This window comes from Notothenia rossii (genome assembly GCF_949606895.1).
Source record: "Notothenia rossii genome assembly, chromosome: 11".
NCBI classification, from domain to species: Eukaryota; Metazoa; Chordata; class Actinopteri; order Perciformes; family Nototheniidae; genus Notothenia; species Notothenia rossii.
The window spans coordinates 37,260,276-37,282,075 of NC_136910.1; the positions used below are offsets into that span (position 1 = coordinate 37,260,276).

Here is a 21,800-nt window from a genome sequence, read left to right on the forward strand (position 1 = left end):
GCGCACTTCCTGGGGGCTTGTCTGGCCCCCCTTCTTCGATTTTGACATGTGACATCTCTTTCTGACCGTTAGAGCCAATAGAATCGAAGGGAAATCGTCCCGCACACACTCATGTTAAAAAAAAAGTGGCGTCTTCGCGCATTCAATGAAGCTGATGGCCTGCTCTACTATTTTAAAACGGAATTGGAGTTGTATTGCTTATAGATTGTCAGAACATTTCAAAGTGGACACAGCCACATTGGATATTAACCTATGGATTAACTAAATCATCGTTGTTATCGTTTTAATGCCATTGAAGACCAGTTTAGACCAGACAAAGACGAACGTAAGCCATGTTAGCACTGTGGGCTACCTAGCGCCACTCGTTTTGATGTACGTTTCTGTTGATAACGTTGCAAGTTTGTATCTTTCAGTGTTGAGGTGGGCACTGTTAGATTCTGTGTCTTTACGATCATCAACGATGTGTAGCTAGGATAAGTAATAAGGGAGCTAGGAGTGATTTTCGGTGCAGTAATAGGTTAGCATTTTTCACTCTGGCTAATTCAGAGGCTCACTGTTAGCATTGTGTGTTTTTTTAAAAAAAGAAAATGAAAAAGATCAGTTAAATAACTTTTTTCACGTTATATGGATATAAAATATTCATAGTTTATTAATATTAAGGTTCCTTAGACGTTGTTTCCTGCAAATTACGCGATTTAGGCCCCGGAACCGGGTCCGTGGGGCTTAAGAGGTTGACTATAGATAAATACTTTACTTTATTTACTATACAACAATCTACGTGTCCTTTTGATTTTTACACATATAATAGGCCTCTGAAGAACATAACCAATTAATTAAAGATGACCTCGATGCTGGACAGAACAGTCACACAAAGGGAATGTTTTCATACTTCATACAGTCTCTGCTCTTTGATCAGACTTTTGGTTTGTCTTTGTGGGGTTTGGGAACGGATAAAGGAATTATTTTCAGTGTTCTAAATTATTACAAAACAGCAAATGACTGCATGTTTACCAAATTACTGAACTGATCAACGGCTGAACTTTTAGTTTTGCTCACTAACAAGTAAAGAGAGAACAGAGAATTCACTTAGATAAAGCTATTGTTTACACACTAAAAGATAAAGTCCTACCCTATAATGTACAGCCCCAATGTATGTGCTTAGTCCCTGATTAAATAAATTATAAAGAGTTCTAGTTACAACTTGAAGTCATAAGAGAGGCATAGAGAAAGCTTGGCTCATATTCACTGTTTACTGCAGGGGTGTCAAACTCAATTTCATCTCGGGCCACATCAGCATTATGGTTGCACTCAAAGGGCCGGTTTTATATATAAGACGATATAAAAATAAATAAATAAATGTGTAATATATATAAAATAATGTATTACATGATTGCCTCTGCATTGGATTATTATCAGATAGGGTAATAACTTCATAAATAACTACGTCTGAAAGCAGAGGTCTGGGGCAAATCATTGCAAGTCTCTTCAGTGCGCATGTCACAAAATGATTTAAAAAGAAAAGCCACATTACGGAGAAAAAGTGAAAAGAAAAAAAAAAGGTGACATTTTGAAAAGAAAAGTGACATTTTGAAAGAAAAGTCAGATTCTAAGGAAAAAAGGCATATTTTTAGATGCTTTTTGGGACATGTAGTTTATGGGCAACGTGCTTCTGTAAATCGCAATGTAACCGTATAATAAAGATATTATAATCTTTGCAAGCTCTTGTGGGGCCGCATGAAATGAAGTCACAGGCCGGATTTGGCACCCAGGCCTTGATTTTGACACCCCTGGTTTGGTGCATTCTGTGAAGTAAGCAGCGTTCTAACAAGTCAAGTTAATAGGAAAACTGAGAACTGTGTAAGATGAATATAATGTTTCCAAACAAATAACTTGAAAAGTTAGCTTGGTTGCACCTGACTAGAGCTCAACTAAACTGAAGAATGCAAGGATTGTTTGGGGAGACATCAGTTCACTTAAATTATATTATATTGAATCAAACCATTGTTGATCACACAAGACTAGTGTGGTTTGATGTACAGTAGGACTTTATTTATTAATTAAATTTAAGTGGAGTGGTAGCCCTTTAACATTTGAGTGCACTTAGTGGCTAATCAAATATTGCTGTTACATTGGCTGATATGACAAATCTTGATTTGCTTCGATAATATAGACATAACAGTCTTAGTCATTTATATTGCAGTACATTGTAAGCGATCACTATAGAACACTTTGGATTTTCCTGGACAACAGCTTATTAATTTCTCCCTTTGAATAGGAGACATTTTTAGTACACACTACAGGCAATACTTGATTTAAAGAGCTTACGAAATGCTTTTAGCACCTGTTAGTGGGCTTAGTATATGATAGAGGTTGCATTTGTATTGTGAAATGTGCCATATGTTTTTTTTATTATCGATAAATCACGATTATAACAGCATACAAATGTTGTCAGTTAGTAACGATCGTTCGGAGCTCTGGAAACAACAACTTCGGTCATTTCCGGCGGTGACGTCATGAGTAGAACACAGCTGAGCAGAACACAGCTGAGTCACCATTGTTTAAATGCCTTGAAGCTGCAAATATTAAAACAAAGGATGCACAACAACAAAACGCGAAGAATAATCGGCAAGCGATGTGTGGTATGGGGATGTGGGGCCGTCTCCAAATCTGGCTATGGGATGTTTTTGTGGCCAAAAAAGTATCAAATGTCGCGTATATAGACCAAACAAGTGCGTAGTACGAGGGCAGACTTTGCTGGTCCAGGTAACCCTGGGTCGATGAAACCTACAATTTGTGGGCAGCACTTTGAAAGATCGTTTTTCGACCAGTCCACAATGCTCGCTAATTAAATTGGATTAAAAAAGAATTTCAAACTGAACAAAGATGCTGTTCCAACAATACTGCCAAGACCCCAAATGCCAGCACAAGCCACCACGCCGATTCCTATACGTCCCCCGATGCAGAGTCCTCCATTAAAGAGACGGCGAAATGCATTCGCCAAAAGGGAGAGAGCGAAGGTAAGCCGCGCTCCTTGCTTTAATCAAAAATCAAAATCAAAATGACATGTCAAATCTCACACATTTATAAGTTGATGAAGTCATGATGCCATATATGATTGCATGCACTTTGCCCACAGCATTTATAGTAAAAGTATACCTCATAGGCCTACAACCGCTTCAAATTATGAAAAATGTCAATATTATTACATAGGTAGGCCTATTGGAAACTTTGTTCAATGAAGCCACTGACAGAACTGAGGATAGCGACAATCTATTGGACATCCACACTGGGGAGGAAGCTGTGTCACCACCATTAAGTATACAGAACGGACTGTGTAAAAATACAATTTGTATCTTCATCACATGTATGTACATAATTCATATATTTAATTGTTTGATTTTATAGCATTGCTCTCTCATCAATTCAACCACATGTAGTATTATGAATGTTATTAGATATTATATTATGTATAAACTTGTGTTACCTTATTTACTAACGGTATCTCCGTAGTAAAACCGTACTTTCGGGTTTCTGACTTGGCTCGTTGTCAGCCGGTGACCAGCTGCCCAGACATTTCGAGGGGAAAAAGCATGAAAACGGGGCTTCGGGTGCCGTGGGAAGAACCTCCGTGTATTCACGTTCTTCACAGTAATCAGTTACATTGACACTGTATTGGATAGGCCTACAGACCAGCGCCATATAAATAAAATACAGACCACGGGGCTATTGATAGGTTGTCAATCTTATTTTTTTGAAAGTAGGCTAATACATTAACTGAAGGGGCTGGGCCGGGAGAGGGCGAGGCCTGCGTCAGAGGTCCACTCATCAGACAAGCTCCCTGAGAAAACCGTCATGAAAAAGTTTTGCAATGTTACGACTAGCATAATTTGCCCACGGCTGTGATTGACAACCTGGACAGCCAGTTAGAAGCTAGAATGCCAACCTAGAGAGCCAATCAGAACCTAGAATGGGCTGCAGGGTTGGCCAGACTATTATATTGTGTATAAAGTTAGATGCATTAGGATAGTCATATGCTCATGATATTCCAAGTTAAATTATATAATATTATCATTTTAAATAATAATATTCAATAATATTAAATAATAAGGAGAGAGATTTGTGGCCAATTCACTATTGCATTTATTTTATAGACCTGAATTAGACAAGCAGTTCCTTTCCGAATTTTGATATTGATATAATATTGGTAATTTAATTAATTGCTGATGTTCTTCTTATGCAGTTGACCCTGAGGAAAGTGAGACAGCTGCAGTTATGGCTTGACTCTGGGGAATCTAGCCATAACAGTATATTAGCATGGATGTATAATTTATCTGTAGGCTACAAGGGTGGTCCGCACGCGTGGGCCGGTGCGTCTGAACGTCCCGGGCTGAATTTGTGTCCCAGTCCGCACATGCTTTCGTATCTCTCTTCATACCTTCGCACTTCGCCTTGGCCATCACATTTTACACACACACAGACTCCAAAACCCACAACCCCTTGCGGCTGCTACTCTTGAAGTGACAGGCCAAGCCTGTAACACTTTCAATACAATTTCAAGCTAGTTTCAAAAATGTATTTGTAAAGTTGTGCTGTGTTTTGTACGTTTCAGAATGAAATTGATGTGCAAACGGACCCCCCTCCACGAATACACCACAAGTCCATGCAGGCACGACCACGTTTCAGGTCAGCTGGACAGCAAGTTCGAATCCATGTTGGTTGTTCCAAAGTATCTATTTGCCAAGTTCTTCTTTTTTGGGGGTTTCCCCTCTCCTGTAGTGAGATCTATGGGTTTGTGTGCATGTAAATGGCCTGCAAACGCTAAAATCCCTATGAAATCTCTCTCTCTTTCTCTCTCTATACAATAAATGTATTTATTTTGTAGGTTGATCCTAGCAGCTCCAATACACTGTGAAATTCCCCAAAGCAAAGAAAGGTGGTCATGTAGTTAGACGTGTGAATACAGCAGCTACATATGGTAAGATAGTGAAAGTGAGAGAACAATAACATTAATTATATCGTTTTACCAAATTAATGAAAAACATTCAATCTTGGACAACATTATTGTGTAAATATTGAAAATTGAGCTATGTGAGAATGGAGTGTACAGTTTCAACTAAAATGATTAATTATGCAAAGTGCCTCAGGGCATGCTATGCATAATTGGGGGACTAGAAAATATAGTATATCATTCTTGATTATAAAACATCTTTTTTGCAGAGTATGTTACCGAACTCTTGACCGAGACTCTACGCTTGTGCGAAAACAATGTCGATGTGGAACCTTTCGATGTCCCAGATCCACTCAGCAGTCGACGGGAAAAACCAGACAAGAGAGAGGTTGTTGCGCTGTTTAGAAGCAGATTTAATCACTGAACTGACAATCAGTTTTGTTATTGACTCTAGTCAAGTGCTGGATACTTAAACGACGTGTAGATGTCAGATGGAAACGTCGCCTGGATCTTTTTAATGGCACATGATTGCAGTGGGATTCTGTGGTTCTTACCAAGTATTCCCCAGCAAAATCTCACTAGCTGGCGGTATGCCACATAGCGATACATTCTGTAAAATACAAGATCATAAATGTCAATGGTAATCACTTCAACCTTATTTGCTTATTTATCTATTTATTCTGTAACTTTGCCAGAGTGACCCAAAAATAATAACCCCAAAAAAATGACTTTCCAAAAATACATCAAATTTGTGAGCTCTACAAATTTGTGAACACAAGTAACTTACTCATTACGTGGCTGATCACCTGCTTGTTGTCTGTCCCTCTTTGAATAATGATGGTAGGCTGTCTGCAACACCCAAACATCCAGACAATTTGATTGGAATCCTGGGTGATCTATTACGCAGGTTATGTTTGCACCATCTCCCTCATATTCATTGAATTCCTCCATTTTGGCCACCATGACATCCTTTTCTTGGCAGCATTGGCACTCTTCAATTGTTACCATGATTGTACATTTTTCACATGTACACCTAAATGTACAAAAGATAGTTAAGAAATAATTGCATTTTTAGGAGGAGACCTACTTCTGTGGTGAGTTCCAAGCCTAGCAGAGTGTGATGCAGTTACCTGAGCAAAGTGTCTATGAATTATAATCAAATATATACCAGTAAATGGTAAATGGACTGTACTTATATAGCTGCTATGTATTATTATTTATTTACTATATATGAACATCTCTATGAATTATAATCAAATGTATACCAGTCTGTGTTCTGTTGCCTGAGCCAATGTGCCTGCTATGTATTATTATTTATTTACTATATATGAACATCTCTATGAATTATAATCAAATGTATATGTGTTCTGTTGCCTGAGCCAATGTGCCTGCTATGTATTATTATTTATTTACTATATATGAACATCTCTATGAATTATAATCAAATGTATACCAGTCTGTGTTCTGTTGCCTGAGCCAATGTGCCTGCTATGTATTATTATTTATTTACTATATATGAACATCTCTATGAATTATAATCAAATGTATACCAGTCTGTGTTCTGTTGCCTGCTATGTATTATTATTTATTTACTATATATGAACATCTCTATGAATTATAATCACATGTATTCCAGTCTGTGTTCTGTTGCCTGAGCCAAGTGTGCCTGCTATTTATTATTATTTATTTACTATTTATTGAGAATCTCTATGAATTAAAGTCAAATGTATACCAGTCTGTGTTCTGTTGCCGCACCGGACAGGATCATCGTCCCCATTTTCGCTCCCGTCTGTATCTCTACCGCAACTTGAATACTGTGGCTCAAACTGGTATGGTTCCACCACGTTAGACTCGCCCGCATGATCTGATTCCACCACACCGGCATCCTCTTCAATAAAATCCTCCTCTTCTTGAAAGTGCACCGAGTCTATTGACGACTCACTGTCACTCGATGCTGTCGAAATATCCGATCCAGAGTCCGACATCAGCCATATAGTTAGTGTATTATTCAAAAAGTGTTCTACTCGTGACGTGCGTGACGTCACTAACCGGCGAAAGCTGTTTGGTCCGGAGCGGTCGTGTAAAATCGGAAGCGAGCATGGAAAGTTGTAATAAATCACGATTTATAAATACAGCGGGCATATTGTCATTAATGACAAATGATTTCCCATTAATAATATTATATATTATCCTAATAAGAACAGTGTTGTCCTTCATTTCGTAAGCTCTTTAAAGTAAATCTATCTGTGTTTAGATTGTTCTGTGGTGTTTTAAAAACAGTTGTTTGGAAAATATTGGTGATTGGCTACCCATTTGCTGAATTGAATTAGATTTCCACATTGTATGTATATCCACTCTTGTTGAGGTTGTAAATGTATTCGTTTCATATCCCTGGCTGAAATGCTGCAAAAGAAGCAGAGTGCAAAAAAAGCACTCTGTTTAATTTTTCAGGTCCTCAAAGTACTGTGTGTCGACTACAATTAGGATCTTGAGGCAATATGATTTTCTATTCTTCAGCAGAAAGGCCCGCCCCTAGATTCTTAACAGAGGTTGTGGGTATCTCTAGTCAGAAGACATTAATATTCCAAAGGCATATAATTCTTTTTAAACCGTGACCTGTGGTTCAAGGAAATCAGTAAGTCTTGCTCTTCCTCGCAGCCTTGCACTCTTTTTTTGGCAGTGAGACATTGTGCCCAACTGAATGTCAAGTCAGTTGAATATGTGAACTACATTTTATGTCATTTCAGCTTCTGCTATGGGGAATATAGCCTTTCCAATTTTTTTCCCAACACTGAAGGGGTGCATGAGTGCAGGTCATAAAACCCCCAGCTAGTCTGCATTATGCATGGTTGACTGCATTGCCTATGCACAGGGGCTGGTCAGAGCCTAAAAATGCCTTTATATTTCATAACTCTAACCTCGGATAAAAGTTTGCATTTGTTTCCATGAGAAGCATCAATGAAGACAGTACCCGGAGAGCCTAGGACTGTAATAAGAACACTTCAAAATGCTTACAGGTGTGCACCACATGTTTGTGAGAAGGTAAGGCTGGATGTACTTTGGGACTCTGGCAATTCAAATGTTGTTTTGGAAGTTTTTCATGAATTTACATAAACTGTGATCCTGAAGTTGAGTTTACTTTCCTAAATAGAGCAACGCCATTCTGTTTCTGACAACAAACAGGAAAGGAACCAGCTCCTTGTAAATCAATTTTTGACATTCAAATATGTCACTGAGGCAAGGCAGATAACAGGATGTTTCTTTGTAAGGTAAATTCTGTGGTTTTAATTCATTTATTCATATCATGTAGTGATGACTACAAAGGGTACTTTGATGGGATGGCTGTGTGTGTTTTTTGGTTGTTCTAGAATATTATTTTATCATCTATACTAACATCTCTTTTTTATTAACATTAGAGTAACCTGTACGTTTTTCTTTGTCATAGTTTCATTCACATTGTAAAGTCATGCTGAGATTGAACCAATACTGGCTTTAATGTTATTACTTTTTTTTTTATCCATTTACATTTATGGTCTAATATAATGTAATAATGTTGTATTTGTGCTTTGGCTATACATGTCAAATGTTACTAAAGCCTTTTTAATTGAATTATTAAGAGTTAATCAACTAGTTTTTGTTGTTAATGTAATTGGATTTTCTGACAATATTCAACCTGCATGATGAAAAAATGACAGCACTAAATAAAAAGGTACTTGATATCTCTATCCCTCTTTTTGGTACACTTGGTCAGGTCAGGTTGTATTTACTGTACAAGTCATGGGCTGGGTTGTTTTCAGTAGCATTCATTCATTTGAGATCAAGACATGAAAAGTGCCCCAGGGATCGACTCTCGGGCCTCTTATTTTCAGAGGTAACTGAAGGAGAAAATCCAATGCCAGTATCATAACAAAACCTTTTGATTTACACTAACAGCAGGCTGCACCATGTCCATAACCCTGAAAGCTAAGTATCAGTTAAATGTATTGTTGATTTACTTTATTTAAGTGGTCCCATCAGTTTGTACTGTTTTATTTGAGGCCGGAAGCAGTGACTGTAAAAAAAAAAAAAGTTGGGTTGTGCAAAATCCTCATCCATCGCTCCTAAAGTCACTGAAATAAGACGTCCATGCTTATCTCCGTGTGGGCATGTGAAAGGGTTCCTCTCTGTATGGCAGGGGGAAACTGTTCTTCAGGGGGCTGCAGCACACAGAGCCGTTACTAACACAGGCACAGTCAGCCCAGTGTCATCGTATAAATCTGGAGTCATAGCCACAGGTGGCCTATAGATCATGCAGTCACAGCACGGTGTCAGGCAGAAACAGCGGATGTGCAAACCACATGCCTAGCCTCCAAAGAGTGCATCAATCACCTGCAGTGTCTGGGTTGCCAGCACCACCTCCACCTACTGTAGCCCAAGAGACCACTACGCTATGCCACCTACACCAAAGAACACAGCGAGTGTTGATGAACATTTTTGAAGTGGACAAACCCTGGTTTCTAATAAAGGATTTAATTATGAAAAATAAGAAGTGTACATTTAAAATAGAAAAAGTGACAATTACAGATGTTGAATGTCTAATAGGTAAATGTAATGATAAACCACCAGGAGTGGATAATTTAGTTGGTACATTTCTTAGATATGATGCTAATTTTGTTGCAGAGCCTATCTGTCATATTATAAATTTGAGTATTGATAAATGTATTTGCCCACAGGCATGGAAAATAGCAAAAATTATTCCACTTGCAAAGAATCCAGCTGGACCATTTTCTGGTACAAATAGCCGTCCAATAAGTTTATTACCAGCATTAGCAAAGATAATGGAGAGAATAATTTTCAATCAAATACAAAAATACTTTGAAGGTAACAAACTTAATACTGTGTATCAACATGCTTACAGACCTGGCCATTCCACATGCACCGCTTTAACACAAATGACAGATGACTGGAAGGGCGAACTAGATAATAGGAAGTTAGTGGGTGCAGTACTACTTGATTTTAGTTCTGCTTAGAAAGTTACCTGACAAATCAAAGTCAAACTTTTTTTTTTAATGGAAGTCTCTCAAAGATGAAAACAGTCACTTGTGCAGTACCTCAGGGTAGTTGTTTGGGACCACTTTTATTTTCTATTTTTACAAATGATCTACCATTAGTGTTAGAAAAAGCTAAAATTGTAATGTATGCAGATGACTCAACAATATATTATGCAGCATCAACTACAAGAGAGTTGACAAATGTTATGAATAAAGATCTACTACTGATATCAGAGTGGGTCATAAACAATAAGTTGGTACTTAATGCGGGAAAAACAAAATCGTTATTAATAGGATCAAATCATCAGATAACAGGTTAACCAAAATTGCAACTACATTTAAGACATATTGAAATTGAACAGGTCAAGGAGACAAAATTGCTAGGTATAACCCTGGATCATAAATTATCTTGGTCTAAACAAATAGATAATGTTGTATGTAAAATGGGAAGGGGTGTGTCAGTTGTAAAAATAATTGTAAAATATTTGCCTATGGATGTCAGTAGACAAGTTTTGGATGCTTTGGTTCTGTCGCAGCTTGATTATTGTTTGGTTATATGGTCTAGTGCTGCTGAAAAAGATTTAAACAAACTACAAGTAGCACAAAATAAGGAAGCACGATGTGCACTGTAGTGCTCCTACAGAACCAGAGTCACTAAAATGCTGGAGACATTGAAATGGTTAACTGTCAGACAGAGGTCAACTTATATTTTATTACATTTTGTCAGAAATATTACAGTGACTCACTCACCAGATATATTATCACAAAGGTTTATAGCGCAATATGCACAACATAACTATCAAACACGACATACAATTGAAGGAAGGTTTGTATTACCCAAATCTAAATCAAATATGGGACAGAAAACAGTCATGTACAGAGCCATGATAAGCTGGAACTCTTTACCGGTTCACATCATTCAGGAACATTCTCAAGTACATTTCAAAAGGTTGCTAAAAAATTATTTAAGTATTATAAAGTAAATTTGAACTGTGCCTGTGGCTATGTATGCATATATTATGATGTAAACTTATTTGTATTTACTTTTGTTTGGCCTTAGGATGGCGATAATTTGATGACCATTTTAGTTTTCACTTCATTTCACTGTAAATTGCATGCAATTATGAGCTGTTTTGTTTTGTTTTAATTTTGTTTTGTTTTAATTTTGTTGTATGTATGTTTATGTATGTGTTGAGTGTGTGAGGACCCCAGGAAGAATAGCCAATGCTCATGCTAGTGCTAATGGGGATCCTAATAAATACATAAAGACATAAAGGCACAACATGTTCATGTCAGTCGATAAGGTAATTTGGGCTCAAAAACACTTTTTTCTCATTGACTTACATTGGGAAAGAGAGGTCTAAAATTCAGCAAATAACGTTGAGAAGAAAATAAATGTCAACTTGTCGGGACTAACACTTGAATAGGCCTCAGGTTCAGGTTATATATTTATACCCGTAGGGGGTTTTGGTTTGCACTAAGGCATCCATAATGCTACAACTAGGGCTGCCCTTGATTAAAGATTGTTCTAGTTGACCAATAGTCGTCTGTTCAGGTAATTAGTTGACGATTAGTCGCACGTATATGATATATTATGATTATACTTTTTTTTTTTCTCCCAAAATGGTTTCAGTTTCAAAGGCTGGCAAAGAACATTGTTATAACAGCATGGTACGTTGTGCTTCACATAAAATAAAACCTTTGAAATATAACTTAAATGTTACACGCAGAAAACGATGAGTCACAGCTCATCTCGATAAGGACTCTTAATGTATGTCGGAACAAGGAGCGAGGACACACACTGATCATTTAATACTAGTTTCTATAATTCATATCTGAATATAACAAACCAATAAACACCACACGAAATGGAAACATCGCCAAAAATACCTCTACACAATACGCCCTCATCATGGAATGAAAGCTTGAATTTATCGGTCTCTGAGGTCAGAATGATGGCATACAAGGCATACAAGGCTAGGCTACTGCCTGATTCACTGCTGCTGTTTTCTTCTGAGTCCAAGAAAGGAACGCTGTCGGGGATAATTAAGCTCCATGATTTGTTTTGAAGCCGGCATTCAGGATACTGCGCTCAGTTGGTGTGGATATGGCAGAAACTTTTTTCCTGCTGATTTTGCATGTCACCATGTGGGGCTCGTACTTCACAGCTTAGAAAGATCCCACACTTTGGATATCCTGCCGACAAAATTAAAAAAAATGACCAGGCACAGCTCTGAGTGAAGTCTGGGGGTTTTCCAGCTGATGGGTCAAAGCTAATGCAGTGCACACATGGAGTTTTTTTTTCGACTAATGAAAAATGTGTCGACAAATACTTTTTTCGCCAAATAATGTTTCATCGACTAATCTCGGGGCAGCCCTACAACAAACTCAGACATATCTCTATTTGTATACTCTTTATGCCTTTATTTAAATCATGAGGGTCTAAAAGTGATATAATGCACAAAAAAGCCTATGGAGAGTTAGTTAGTTTCCCCCTTAAATCATTTGACTTAGCAGAGACCAAACAAGATGCGGCTGTGACAGAGGAAATTGGAGGCGGGGCTTAAGGAAAATGTAAGATCACATGCACTACGGGCCCTATGCATGCAGAATATTGCCAAAAGATCCTAGGAGGAATTGTGTTCTCAAGAGTCAGGCTATTTTGGCTTCATCCGCCTCTTAGAAACTTTGATGGGAATGAACAGGACCCCGCCTCTACACTTATCCACTTCTCTTTACACATCCATTCCTTCAGCACAGCAGCAGGGACAATAACTCTTTCTGCCTCCATTGTACTACCATCAACACCCATGTTTGTCTCAGCCCTCCAAGGCAGTGCAAACCCATCCAGCTAGATTTTCAGTGGTTTCTAAACAATGTTGAACCCTGTGCTAAAGAAACTTAAAGAAAGGATTGGCAGAAGCAGAAAGCTTGTTCGAGCTGTATGGCTGGCAGCTATGAAATCTATTTTCTGCAGAGTACAGAGACTGAGCCTGATGGGCCAAAATTAAAAGAGCATGGAGTGTGAAGATTCTCCACACATATTTAGAAAAATGCATCGTCAATAAATCAATGTGGACAGAGCGAAACAAAAGGGGGGTTAATCATGTTTTCCTCCAATTTAGAGTCTGTGTTACACATCTAGCAACACATCATGTTATCTTATTGAGTGTATGACGTGAAAGTTGTTCTATTTTCTTGGATGGGACCTCATTTCCAAACACTAGACTAGAATTCTTACTGAGTGGAACATGAGCCCTATTTGCACTTTAATTAGACGTTATTCAGCTTGTACAGTTCAAAGAGAAATGAACATGGTCAAGTTGGAATTGGATTAGTGAATGATGGTATTCTGCTTTCAGGAAAAGGAAAAGGCCTAAATGAGAATTTCAAGTCCAATGGAGTGTTACACATAGTTTCACAATCAATAGATATTGATAGGTGCTCCACAATCCAGTCCTTTAGCAACTCGGTACAGTACTTAAAGGCATGAGTGCAGGAGTGAGTCTTGCACACTGGATTCAGTTCCTCTGTTTACTGCTCAACCAATCACCTTAATGCTCAACTATAAAAAACTAATAGAGAAACAAACCAAAACATGGAGCATTGTATTTCTTTACTGGATATCTAGTTATGACTGCAGGTTATTGGTGCATGACTCTCTCCAAGCCAGAGTCACAGCATTCAAACAGCTGTTAACAAAGTGGTAACCATGGCTATGTGCCAAGATGGGATAGAAACTGAAGGTAATATATGCTCATTATCACAGATCATTTATAGTGCATGCATTTTCAAAGACTAGCAATTGAATATAACATGATACTGCTTTACAAGGAATAAGGAGAAGGTTACTATTCATTCTATGATTTGAATGTCCTTTTTATAGAATCATAGACATGCCTTATGTCTGTAATATAGGGCTGTCCTCCACTTAAGAAAATCATAGTTGACAAAGATTAGCAAGGTTTTTTAGATTTTTTTTTTTTTTTTTCAAAAGACAGATCAGTAAAACTGAGTTTGTCCACAAAGAATCATACGAAAAAACCATGTTAAATGTTGTGTTAACCAGAAGTGTGCTTATATGTTTCTCGGAAAATGTGTGTGTGTGTGTGTGTGTGTGTGTGTGTGTGTGTGTGTGTGTGTGTGTGTGTGTGTGTGTGTGTGTGTGTGTGTGTGTGTGTGTGTGTGTGTGTGTGTGTGTGTGTGTGTGTGTGTGTGTGTGTGTGAGTCTCAGAGGTGGGAAGTAGTGGAGTATAAATACTTCGTTACTGTACTTAAGTACATTTTTCTGGCATCAGTACTTTACTCCACTAATTATTTTTACGTTTTGAACACAAATACCTGTACTTTCTACTTCTTAAATTTTCAAAACAGGTTTGTTACTTTAGTTTTAATCTGCGTTCGGTGGCCTTGGGCCTCATTTATAACGCTATGCGTAGGATTCACGTGGTAAGGTTGCTTACGTAGTAGAAATCCAAAAAATAGGTAAAGACATTTTCCGAAATTTTCTGATTCACAAAACATTGCGTACCGGCGAGGAAGGTGCGTACGGCACTTCCTACGCCGGTTTCCCTTTATAAATCCCAATTGACTCGAAATGCGGTGCAGCTTTTGCGGGCTTCACGTAACGCCCATATTTGCCTATATAAATAGTCAAAGAAAAGCCCATTCATTCATTCATTTTGACTGACTGCATGGAGAAGATTGTAGCAAATGAAGACAGAACAGCTTAAAAAGACATCTCACACCGTGTCAGATTTTGGGAAGGTCGAGAAAAATCATATTGTTTGGATGCAGTTTGAACCAGAGTAGCAGCATGGAGGTCGCATCGTCACCAAAATAAATAAGTGGTCCGAAAAAGGTTCATGACAAAAAAAATACACATAGCCTTTCTCAGGCAGTGTGTTATACCGGGGACAGGAGACACCCCCTTGATGAGAAACTGTAAGAAATGATCGGGGATTCCCTCCGGAGTAGAGTCATGACGACTGGATCTGAATTATGTTTTTTTATTTGGTGGTTTGTGTCCCAGCTGTCGATCAGCTGTGCGCAGCGTCTCCACTGCAGCCTTTGCATCTCAAACCCCCCCCCCCCCCCCTCCTGTGTTTTACGAGCGATTTATCAAGTCTTGGCAAACAGCATAAAATACGATTAAACGTGATAGTAAACCATGCTCGTATCTACAACCTATAGAAATGCAAAACGGCGGTAGTTTAGACGTAATTCTGTCCTCCTGCTTACCGCATAATTTATGAGAAAACATTTCATAACATTAACACAACATATTCGAGGTGGTTTTAAATAACATATCCGTATTTATTTATTTCTCCCAGTTATGTTTTTGTGTGCACTGAGGAGCCTCAAACAGGCGTTTGTTAAATCATTTTAAGATTGGCTTTAATCAATGTTTGAAAATGAATTCTTCATATATGATAAATGAGAGGTAACATTTTATTTATGGTATTATTTCCACATATTTCTCTCCATTCTTCCTTCTGCCAACGGCGTCGCAGTTTCTCGTCTCTCCCGTATTTGTGCTTTGTACGCATGGGTTAGAGTTTGCGTGGAGGACCGCACATTTTCAAGTTAGTATTTTATAAATCGCAAACATTGCGTAGAAACTGGCGTACGCAATTTTTTGAGCGTATATTCTTTTATAAATGAGGCCCCAGGTCTTCTCTAAAGAAGAGGGACCAATGAAAACGTTGTCATGTTGCCGTTGTTCAGCATGGAAACATTCATAAGCCAACAATGATGTTATTGTTCTATTAATATAAAAGGAGGTCAGTTACTCTTCAACCCTTAAAGACCGAGCGAGCCGCCCGCGGCTTCAAAGAGGTAGCGTTCTAAAATGCTTAATAACTTTTTAACCGCTAATCCTATCCATCTGATTTAAAAAGTGAGGTAAAGCGACTATTCTAGGCTGTTCACTGGTATCACTATGTCTTTTTTGGGATTCAGGGGCTCCGAAGTGATCGAACGTCATCACATTGTACAGCCTTGATTCGTCAAGGAGACCCACGCGGCCCCTCCGTCTGAGCCAAACAGCAAAGGTTTTAGACTAAGTCCCACCCCCATGTGTCCGGATAGGTTTAAAATGTAACCCCCAGTTTCCACCGGGTCCGTCTGCGCCGCGCCGCGTTACGGCTGCGCCGCGGCGGTCATAACGATCGCGGCCACTCTAGTCAATGGGTGCTATTCCACCACACGCGCCGCGTTACGGCTCAGACGCGTCCCAGAAGCGGCTCGGCGCAGCGCTTCTCTGAAATTAGGATGAATCCTATTTTTGCCGCGGCGCAGCCGTAACGTAAGGTCAGGCAGGCAGCCCCCCCTCGCAGGAAGTAGAAAGGTGAGCATCCGGGCCAGGCCCATCCCCCACATATACTAATTTAGCAGACCCCCCTCCTTCATCACAACACCTCCACTACGATACGCACAATGGACGACGAGGTTTTCATCATGGAAGTGGAAAAACACACTATTTTATATGATGTAACCAATGCTTACTACAAGGACAACATCAGAAAGGACAAGGCCTGGTTTTTAGTCGTTGCAGTTTGTGGAGTGGAAGGTAACAACTACATATTAATGTTTTAAAGTTAATTAATACCCGAATTAAAGCTGAATCAATAACAAAACTGCGAGCCTGCACGCACGAAGCTACGCTTCTGAAACGCTTCTGGGACGCGTCCGGTGGGTTATGGCGCTAGACCAAAACCGCGGCGCAGCCGTGACGCGGCGCAGCGCGGCGGAGACGGACCCAGTGGAAACTGGGGGTAAAGGTCCAGGCAAACCTCTGCCCATGCTACCATCTTCTCGACCAATCAACATAGGTTGCTGTGTATGTTTTTGGCGGCGGGAGATAAACAAAGAGAAACAGAGAGACGAGAGAGTAATACTAAAGAAGAGTAATTTTGCCAGCGTAAGAGAAATAAATACAACACGAGATATCTAGATACAGTCACACACACACAAATACACATACATACATATACACACACACACATCCCAAGACAAATTCAAACCAACATGTCAAAACGGCGTTACACTACGGAAGAAGCCGTAGAATTTATTTTGTCTGGCGGACCGCTTAGCGATGCAGCGGTGGATTCCTCAGATTCTGAAGCTGACAACTGGCGTGATGAAGAGGAGTATGATCACAGGATTGATCCCTTCGAAAATAAAAAGTGAGTAACTTTACTTATTTCTTATTGTTTGTGTTGCATTTATCGGTTGCTATTTCTGTATAACGCCGAAAATAATTAGTCCTAAGAGTTTTTATAATGGATGGCCATTTGCCGTAATTGTGTCATAAAGTTGAACATTGCATTCAACCACTGACCACCCCACTCCCCCCGTATTTTTTCTGTTTTGTTTATCTCTTTTTGTATTTCTTTGTCTTTTTTTGTTGTGTTTTCTTAAATTCTCTGTGAAAGCGTCTTTGAGTTTCATGAAAAGCGCTATAAAAATCCCATGTATTATTATTATTATTATTATTAAAGTGAAGTCCTGAGCTCAAGATTCACTATCAATAGAGGCTACTATTTATTTCAGTAAAAAAACGTCAAGCAATACCTTTCATTTATTGCCTCATTCCGCTTGCCTTCTTTGGTTGTTTGTTATAAGATCAACTAGTAATGTTAGCAGAGAGATAAAGTGTGAATCAAATCAAAAGTTGAGAAAGTGTTTAGAAAATAGATAGGATGACACTGGAGAAATAAAAGCAATAAAGGAAATAAAATAAATTCAGACATTTATATCTGTATATTTTCCTTTTATTTTAGTTCAGAAGATGAGATGCACAAGCCACTGTCCCCATCACTAGGCCTCCTTGAAACCGAGAGGGAAAAGAATGTGGCCAGGAGGGTGCAGCATCCAGAAAAAAGGCCAAACCAATGCCAGCCCGCCTGACAGTGAAAGAGAGAGGAAGAGGAAAAGGGGAAAAAACATCTCTGACCCCAGAAGAGCCAGGAGCTGTTTGGACCGGACCTGAGGTGCCAGATACTGCCCAACAACTACCACACTTTTGCCCGAAAAGAACCCCTGGAGTCCAAGGTTTTGTTGGTGTGGAGTATACTCCTGCACAAATATTTAGAATTTTTTTTTTTTAACAACCAAGCTGTAAATATCATCTGCAAGAACACTAACAAAAATGCTGAAAAGGAACAGGCTAACGGCCCGTCTACACTACAGGCATCAACAAATCTTGAAGCTGGGCGTGTCTGAAGCTTGGCGATTTTTTGCGAGCAACGCAACCAACAACCAATCACATGAATCTCCCGCCCCCGACATACAAAGCAATAGCAATGTTAAAACGAAGTAAACTGGATATAAACTCTCCAAACAGGCGAAAAACCTACCAGTTTCACCCACTGTCTCTGCCACCTCCCTCCATGCCTGGCTCCTCCGGTTTGTATCCCGGTAAATAGTTCTGGTCGTAAAGAACCGGGTGATTTGCTACCGTAATATCTCGTTTGGAATATGAGGAAATGAACTGCGGTCTGGCTCTCCCAGCTTGCACGCGGTTTGATTGGCTGCGCTTGCACTGGCGGGATTTGCATAAACGGGATTTGATTGGCTGATGCCAAGCATCGAGCCTCAAAAGTCGAACATTGTTCAACTTTTGATGCCGAGAGATGCTCGTGATGCTTGCAAAGCCATGCCATGCTCCCCACAATGCAGTTCGGCGAAGATTACAAATCTTCTACGTCACCCCATTCAAGTGAATGGGCGAAGCGTTGAAAGCATTTTTCGATGCCTGTAGTGTAGACGGCCCGTTAAGGGAAAAAGTTTGTTTGGGAAAGCCGGTAAAATTCCTCATGTATGTCGGCCTTACGGCCCGTCTACACTACAGGCATCAAAAAATGCTTTCAAGGCTTCGCCCATTTTTTGATGCCTGTAGTGTAGACGGGCCGTAATGATGTTCATGGCACTTCTAAAACTGCCAAAAGTAAGAGACTACTGGAGGAAGGGATCACACGGCCCGTCTAAACAACAGGCATAAAAAAATCTAGAAGCTGGGCGTGTCTGAAGCTTGGCGATTTTTTGCGAGCAACGCGACCAACAACCAATCACATGAGCAACGCGAGCAACGCGACCAACAACCAATCACATGAATCTCCCATGAATCTTGTTCAACTTTTGATGCCGATAGATGCTCGTGATGCTTGCAAAGCCATGCCATGCTCCCCACAATGCAGTTCGGCGAAGATTAAAAATCTTCTACGTCACCCCATTCAAGTGAATGGGCGAAGCGTTGAAAGAATTTTTCGATGCCTGTAGTGTAGACGGGCCGTCCTCTTTCCTGCTTCTGTCATGACAAGAGACAGGTTCATGGCAATCAGCAGAGCTGTACATCTGACCGACCCAGACCATGATGAATGTTGATACATTTCCTTTGCTCTTTGTATATTTTTCTAATATTTTGTTTATAGTTTGAAGATCATTTGCTCTTTGTACATTTGCACTTTCTATATATTTCTAACACTTTGTTTATAGTTTCAAGATAATTTGCACTTTCTATATATTCCTAATACTTTGTTTATAGTTTCAATATAATTTGCACTTTGTTCATTTGCACTTTGTATCTCCAGCACTTGGAATTAGTTTCACTGTTTGTGTTTGTATTTAAATGTTCAAATGATAATATATTTATCTGAAACAAGTTATTTTTGTTGCAATGTCATCTGTTATGGTTTAATTTTTTACTCTCTCAATTTTTTTTTGACAGATTAAACATCATCAGTCATTTAAATATGGAAATACATTTCGTTTTAATTATTCCATATTATCCTAGACGTTTTTCACTGAAAAACGCCTAGGATAATATTGTAATAAATAGCTGTAACTTGCTCAGGGAACATAATATGCAGATTAAATTTCATTTGAAAGCTTAAAACATCTAAATGCAGCTTTGTAAATAATACAAAAGAAAATTCCTATGTTCCTGGCGGAGTAAACAGTAAAAGAACACAACATTTGTACTGGCGTTTTTGAAAAGTGCTGGTAAATTCAGCCATTATCACACAAAGTTAAGGTAAAATTTGGACTTTAAATCAACCAGACTTGAACTAGAGGTTCTCCTGAATCTAATGAGGTAAGGCACTTGATGCTGACTGCTAGAAAAGGTTAGAACAGGTTAGGAGAAACAAATAAATACGGGAGAGTCAGGCAGGCGAAAATTCCGTCTAGGTCTTTAAGGGTTAAAACAGTTGGTAGTTATGGGTACTTTTTACTTCAGTACATTTAGAAGCCCATACTTTTTTACTTTTACTTGAGTAACGAAGTTTAGTCAGTACTTCTACTTTATCTATATGTCTGTATTTTAAACATACAGACATATAGATAAACAGTATCTGTACTTCTACTTGAGTAAAGGATGTGTGTACTTTTGCCATCTCTGGTGTGTCTCACCTGTATGAGGCGGCCCTGCTCTGTCTGCAGTGTGTTCAGGTCTTGCCCCAGGCTGCCCTGCCCCCTACGCAGGGACTCGTAGTCCATTTTCAGCTGCCCCGCGTGGGCTGACAGCTTGGCCACCTCCTCAGCCAGACTGACGAGAAGAGCCCGATCCTGGCCTTTCACTGACTTCAGGTCAGAGTCATGGTCGGATAGCGAGTGCAGCAGTGACGTCTGCACACCCTCAAGGCGCAAAAAGTTACTGTTGTAGTCGGGACAGTTGGGGTCGATGAATATGTTGATGCGAGAGCCGTCGCCTCGCTCGACCGTGACCAGCGCGTTGGCTTCATCCTGATTGGTGGAGATGTGTGGCAGGCCATCGGACATGGGCGGTGCCTGGTAGTGATTCATAAAAAGTATGGTGCCAGTTACAGTGACAGCCAGCAGCACAGCCACGAACAGCAGTATGGTGCAGAGCAGGTAGCTGCAGCTCATCCTCTGTGAGAGAAAGGAAGAAGGGAGGAGGAGAAAAAAAAGTGTGTGTTAGATCCACGGTTGTTAAAACACCAAGAGTCACGGCAACAACCTGTCCTAGTCAAAAAGTAATGTCTTTCATTCATCATTGGGGATATTTTTCAATGCCAGATGCTCAGTACGCAGCGATATAAACATAATGCCATCTGTCAGAATGTAGTTTGAATGATTTATATAGCAGCATAAGCTAGATTTATTCAAATGCAATTCCTTTTTAAAACTCCCTGTAAGTCATTAGAGTATTAGAGGCCTGGGACCAGTGGTGGCACTAGGGGGTGGCTACTTGTACTCAAGCCCTGGATGTTTTCTGAAAAGCCCCGAATGTCTCACTTAAAAAGAAAAAATGTTTGTTGAAAATGTCTCGGGAGTAATGTGCAGTACCGGAGTCCACCAGAGAGGCAGCCGCTGCGGGACATTAGCCTGCGTACTGCGTAGCCTTCCCTGCCCTGAAGAAGAAGTGATCCTAGTGCCTGACGAGTTTTAAAGGTTCCCATGTCATGCTTTTCCGGTTATTACCCGTCCCCTTGTGTGTTATGAAAGTTTTTCTGCATGTAAACGGTCTGCAGAGTCAAAACCCTCAAAGTACACCCTGTAGCGAGTAAAACTCTAACACAGAAAATACCTCCCCAAAACGCCTCGTTGGAGATACGTCACTGTCCATTGATTCTTCCCGGTACCGCATGACATGTCATGCGTTACCCGGAACCAAATGGACCAATCCGTGGAGCCGTTACGCTACGTCCGCGGAGCCGTTACGTTAAGCCCCCGCTGATTGGTCCAAATTGACCAATCCACGGACTTCCTCACACACACTCAGTGCAGGCAGCTCTGCTGATCTTTCCTCCCTGGCTGCAGGCTGATAACAGACTGTTGGGATCGCGGCGAAATTCTGT

The 21,800-nt window shown here is 39.8% G+C and overlaps 1 protein-coding gene across 3 annotated transcripts in view; it reads right to left on the reverse strand.

Moving 5' to 3' along the window:
- Window positions 1-21,800, reverse strand: part of fibcd1b (fibrinogen C domain containing 1b) — a 146,505-nt gene that overhangs the window by 84,657 nt on the left and 40,048 nt on the right. For 2 of the 3 annotated variants that reach the window (XM_079658283.1, XM_079658285.1), the window contains one exon: window positions 20,392-20,871. In XM_079658283.1, coding sequence (XP_079514409.1) covers window positions 20,392-20,871 — 480 coding nt within the window. Of the gene's footprint in view, window positions 1-20,391; window positions 20,872-21,529; window positions 21,747-21,800 lie in introns of those variants that run through there. The other variant, XM_079658284.1, reaches the window with a different exon arrangement.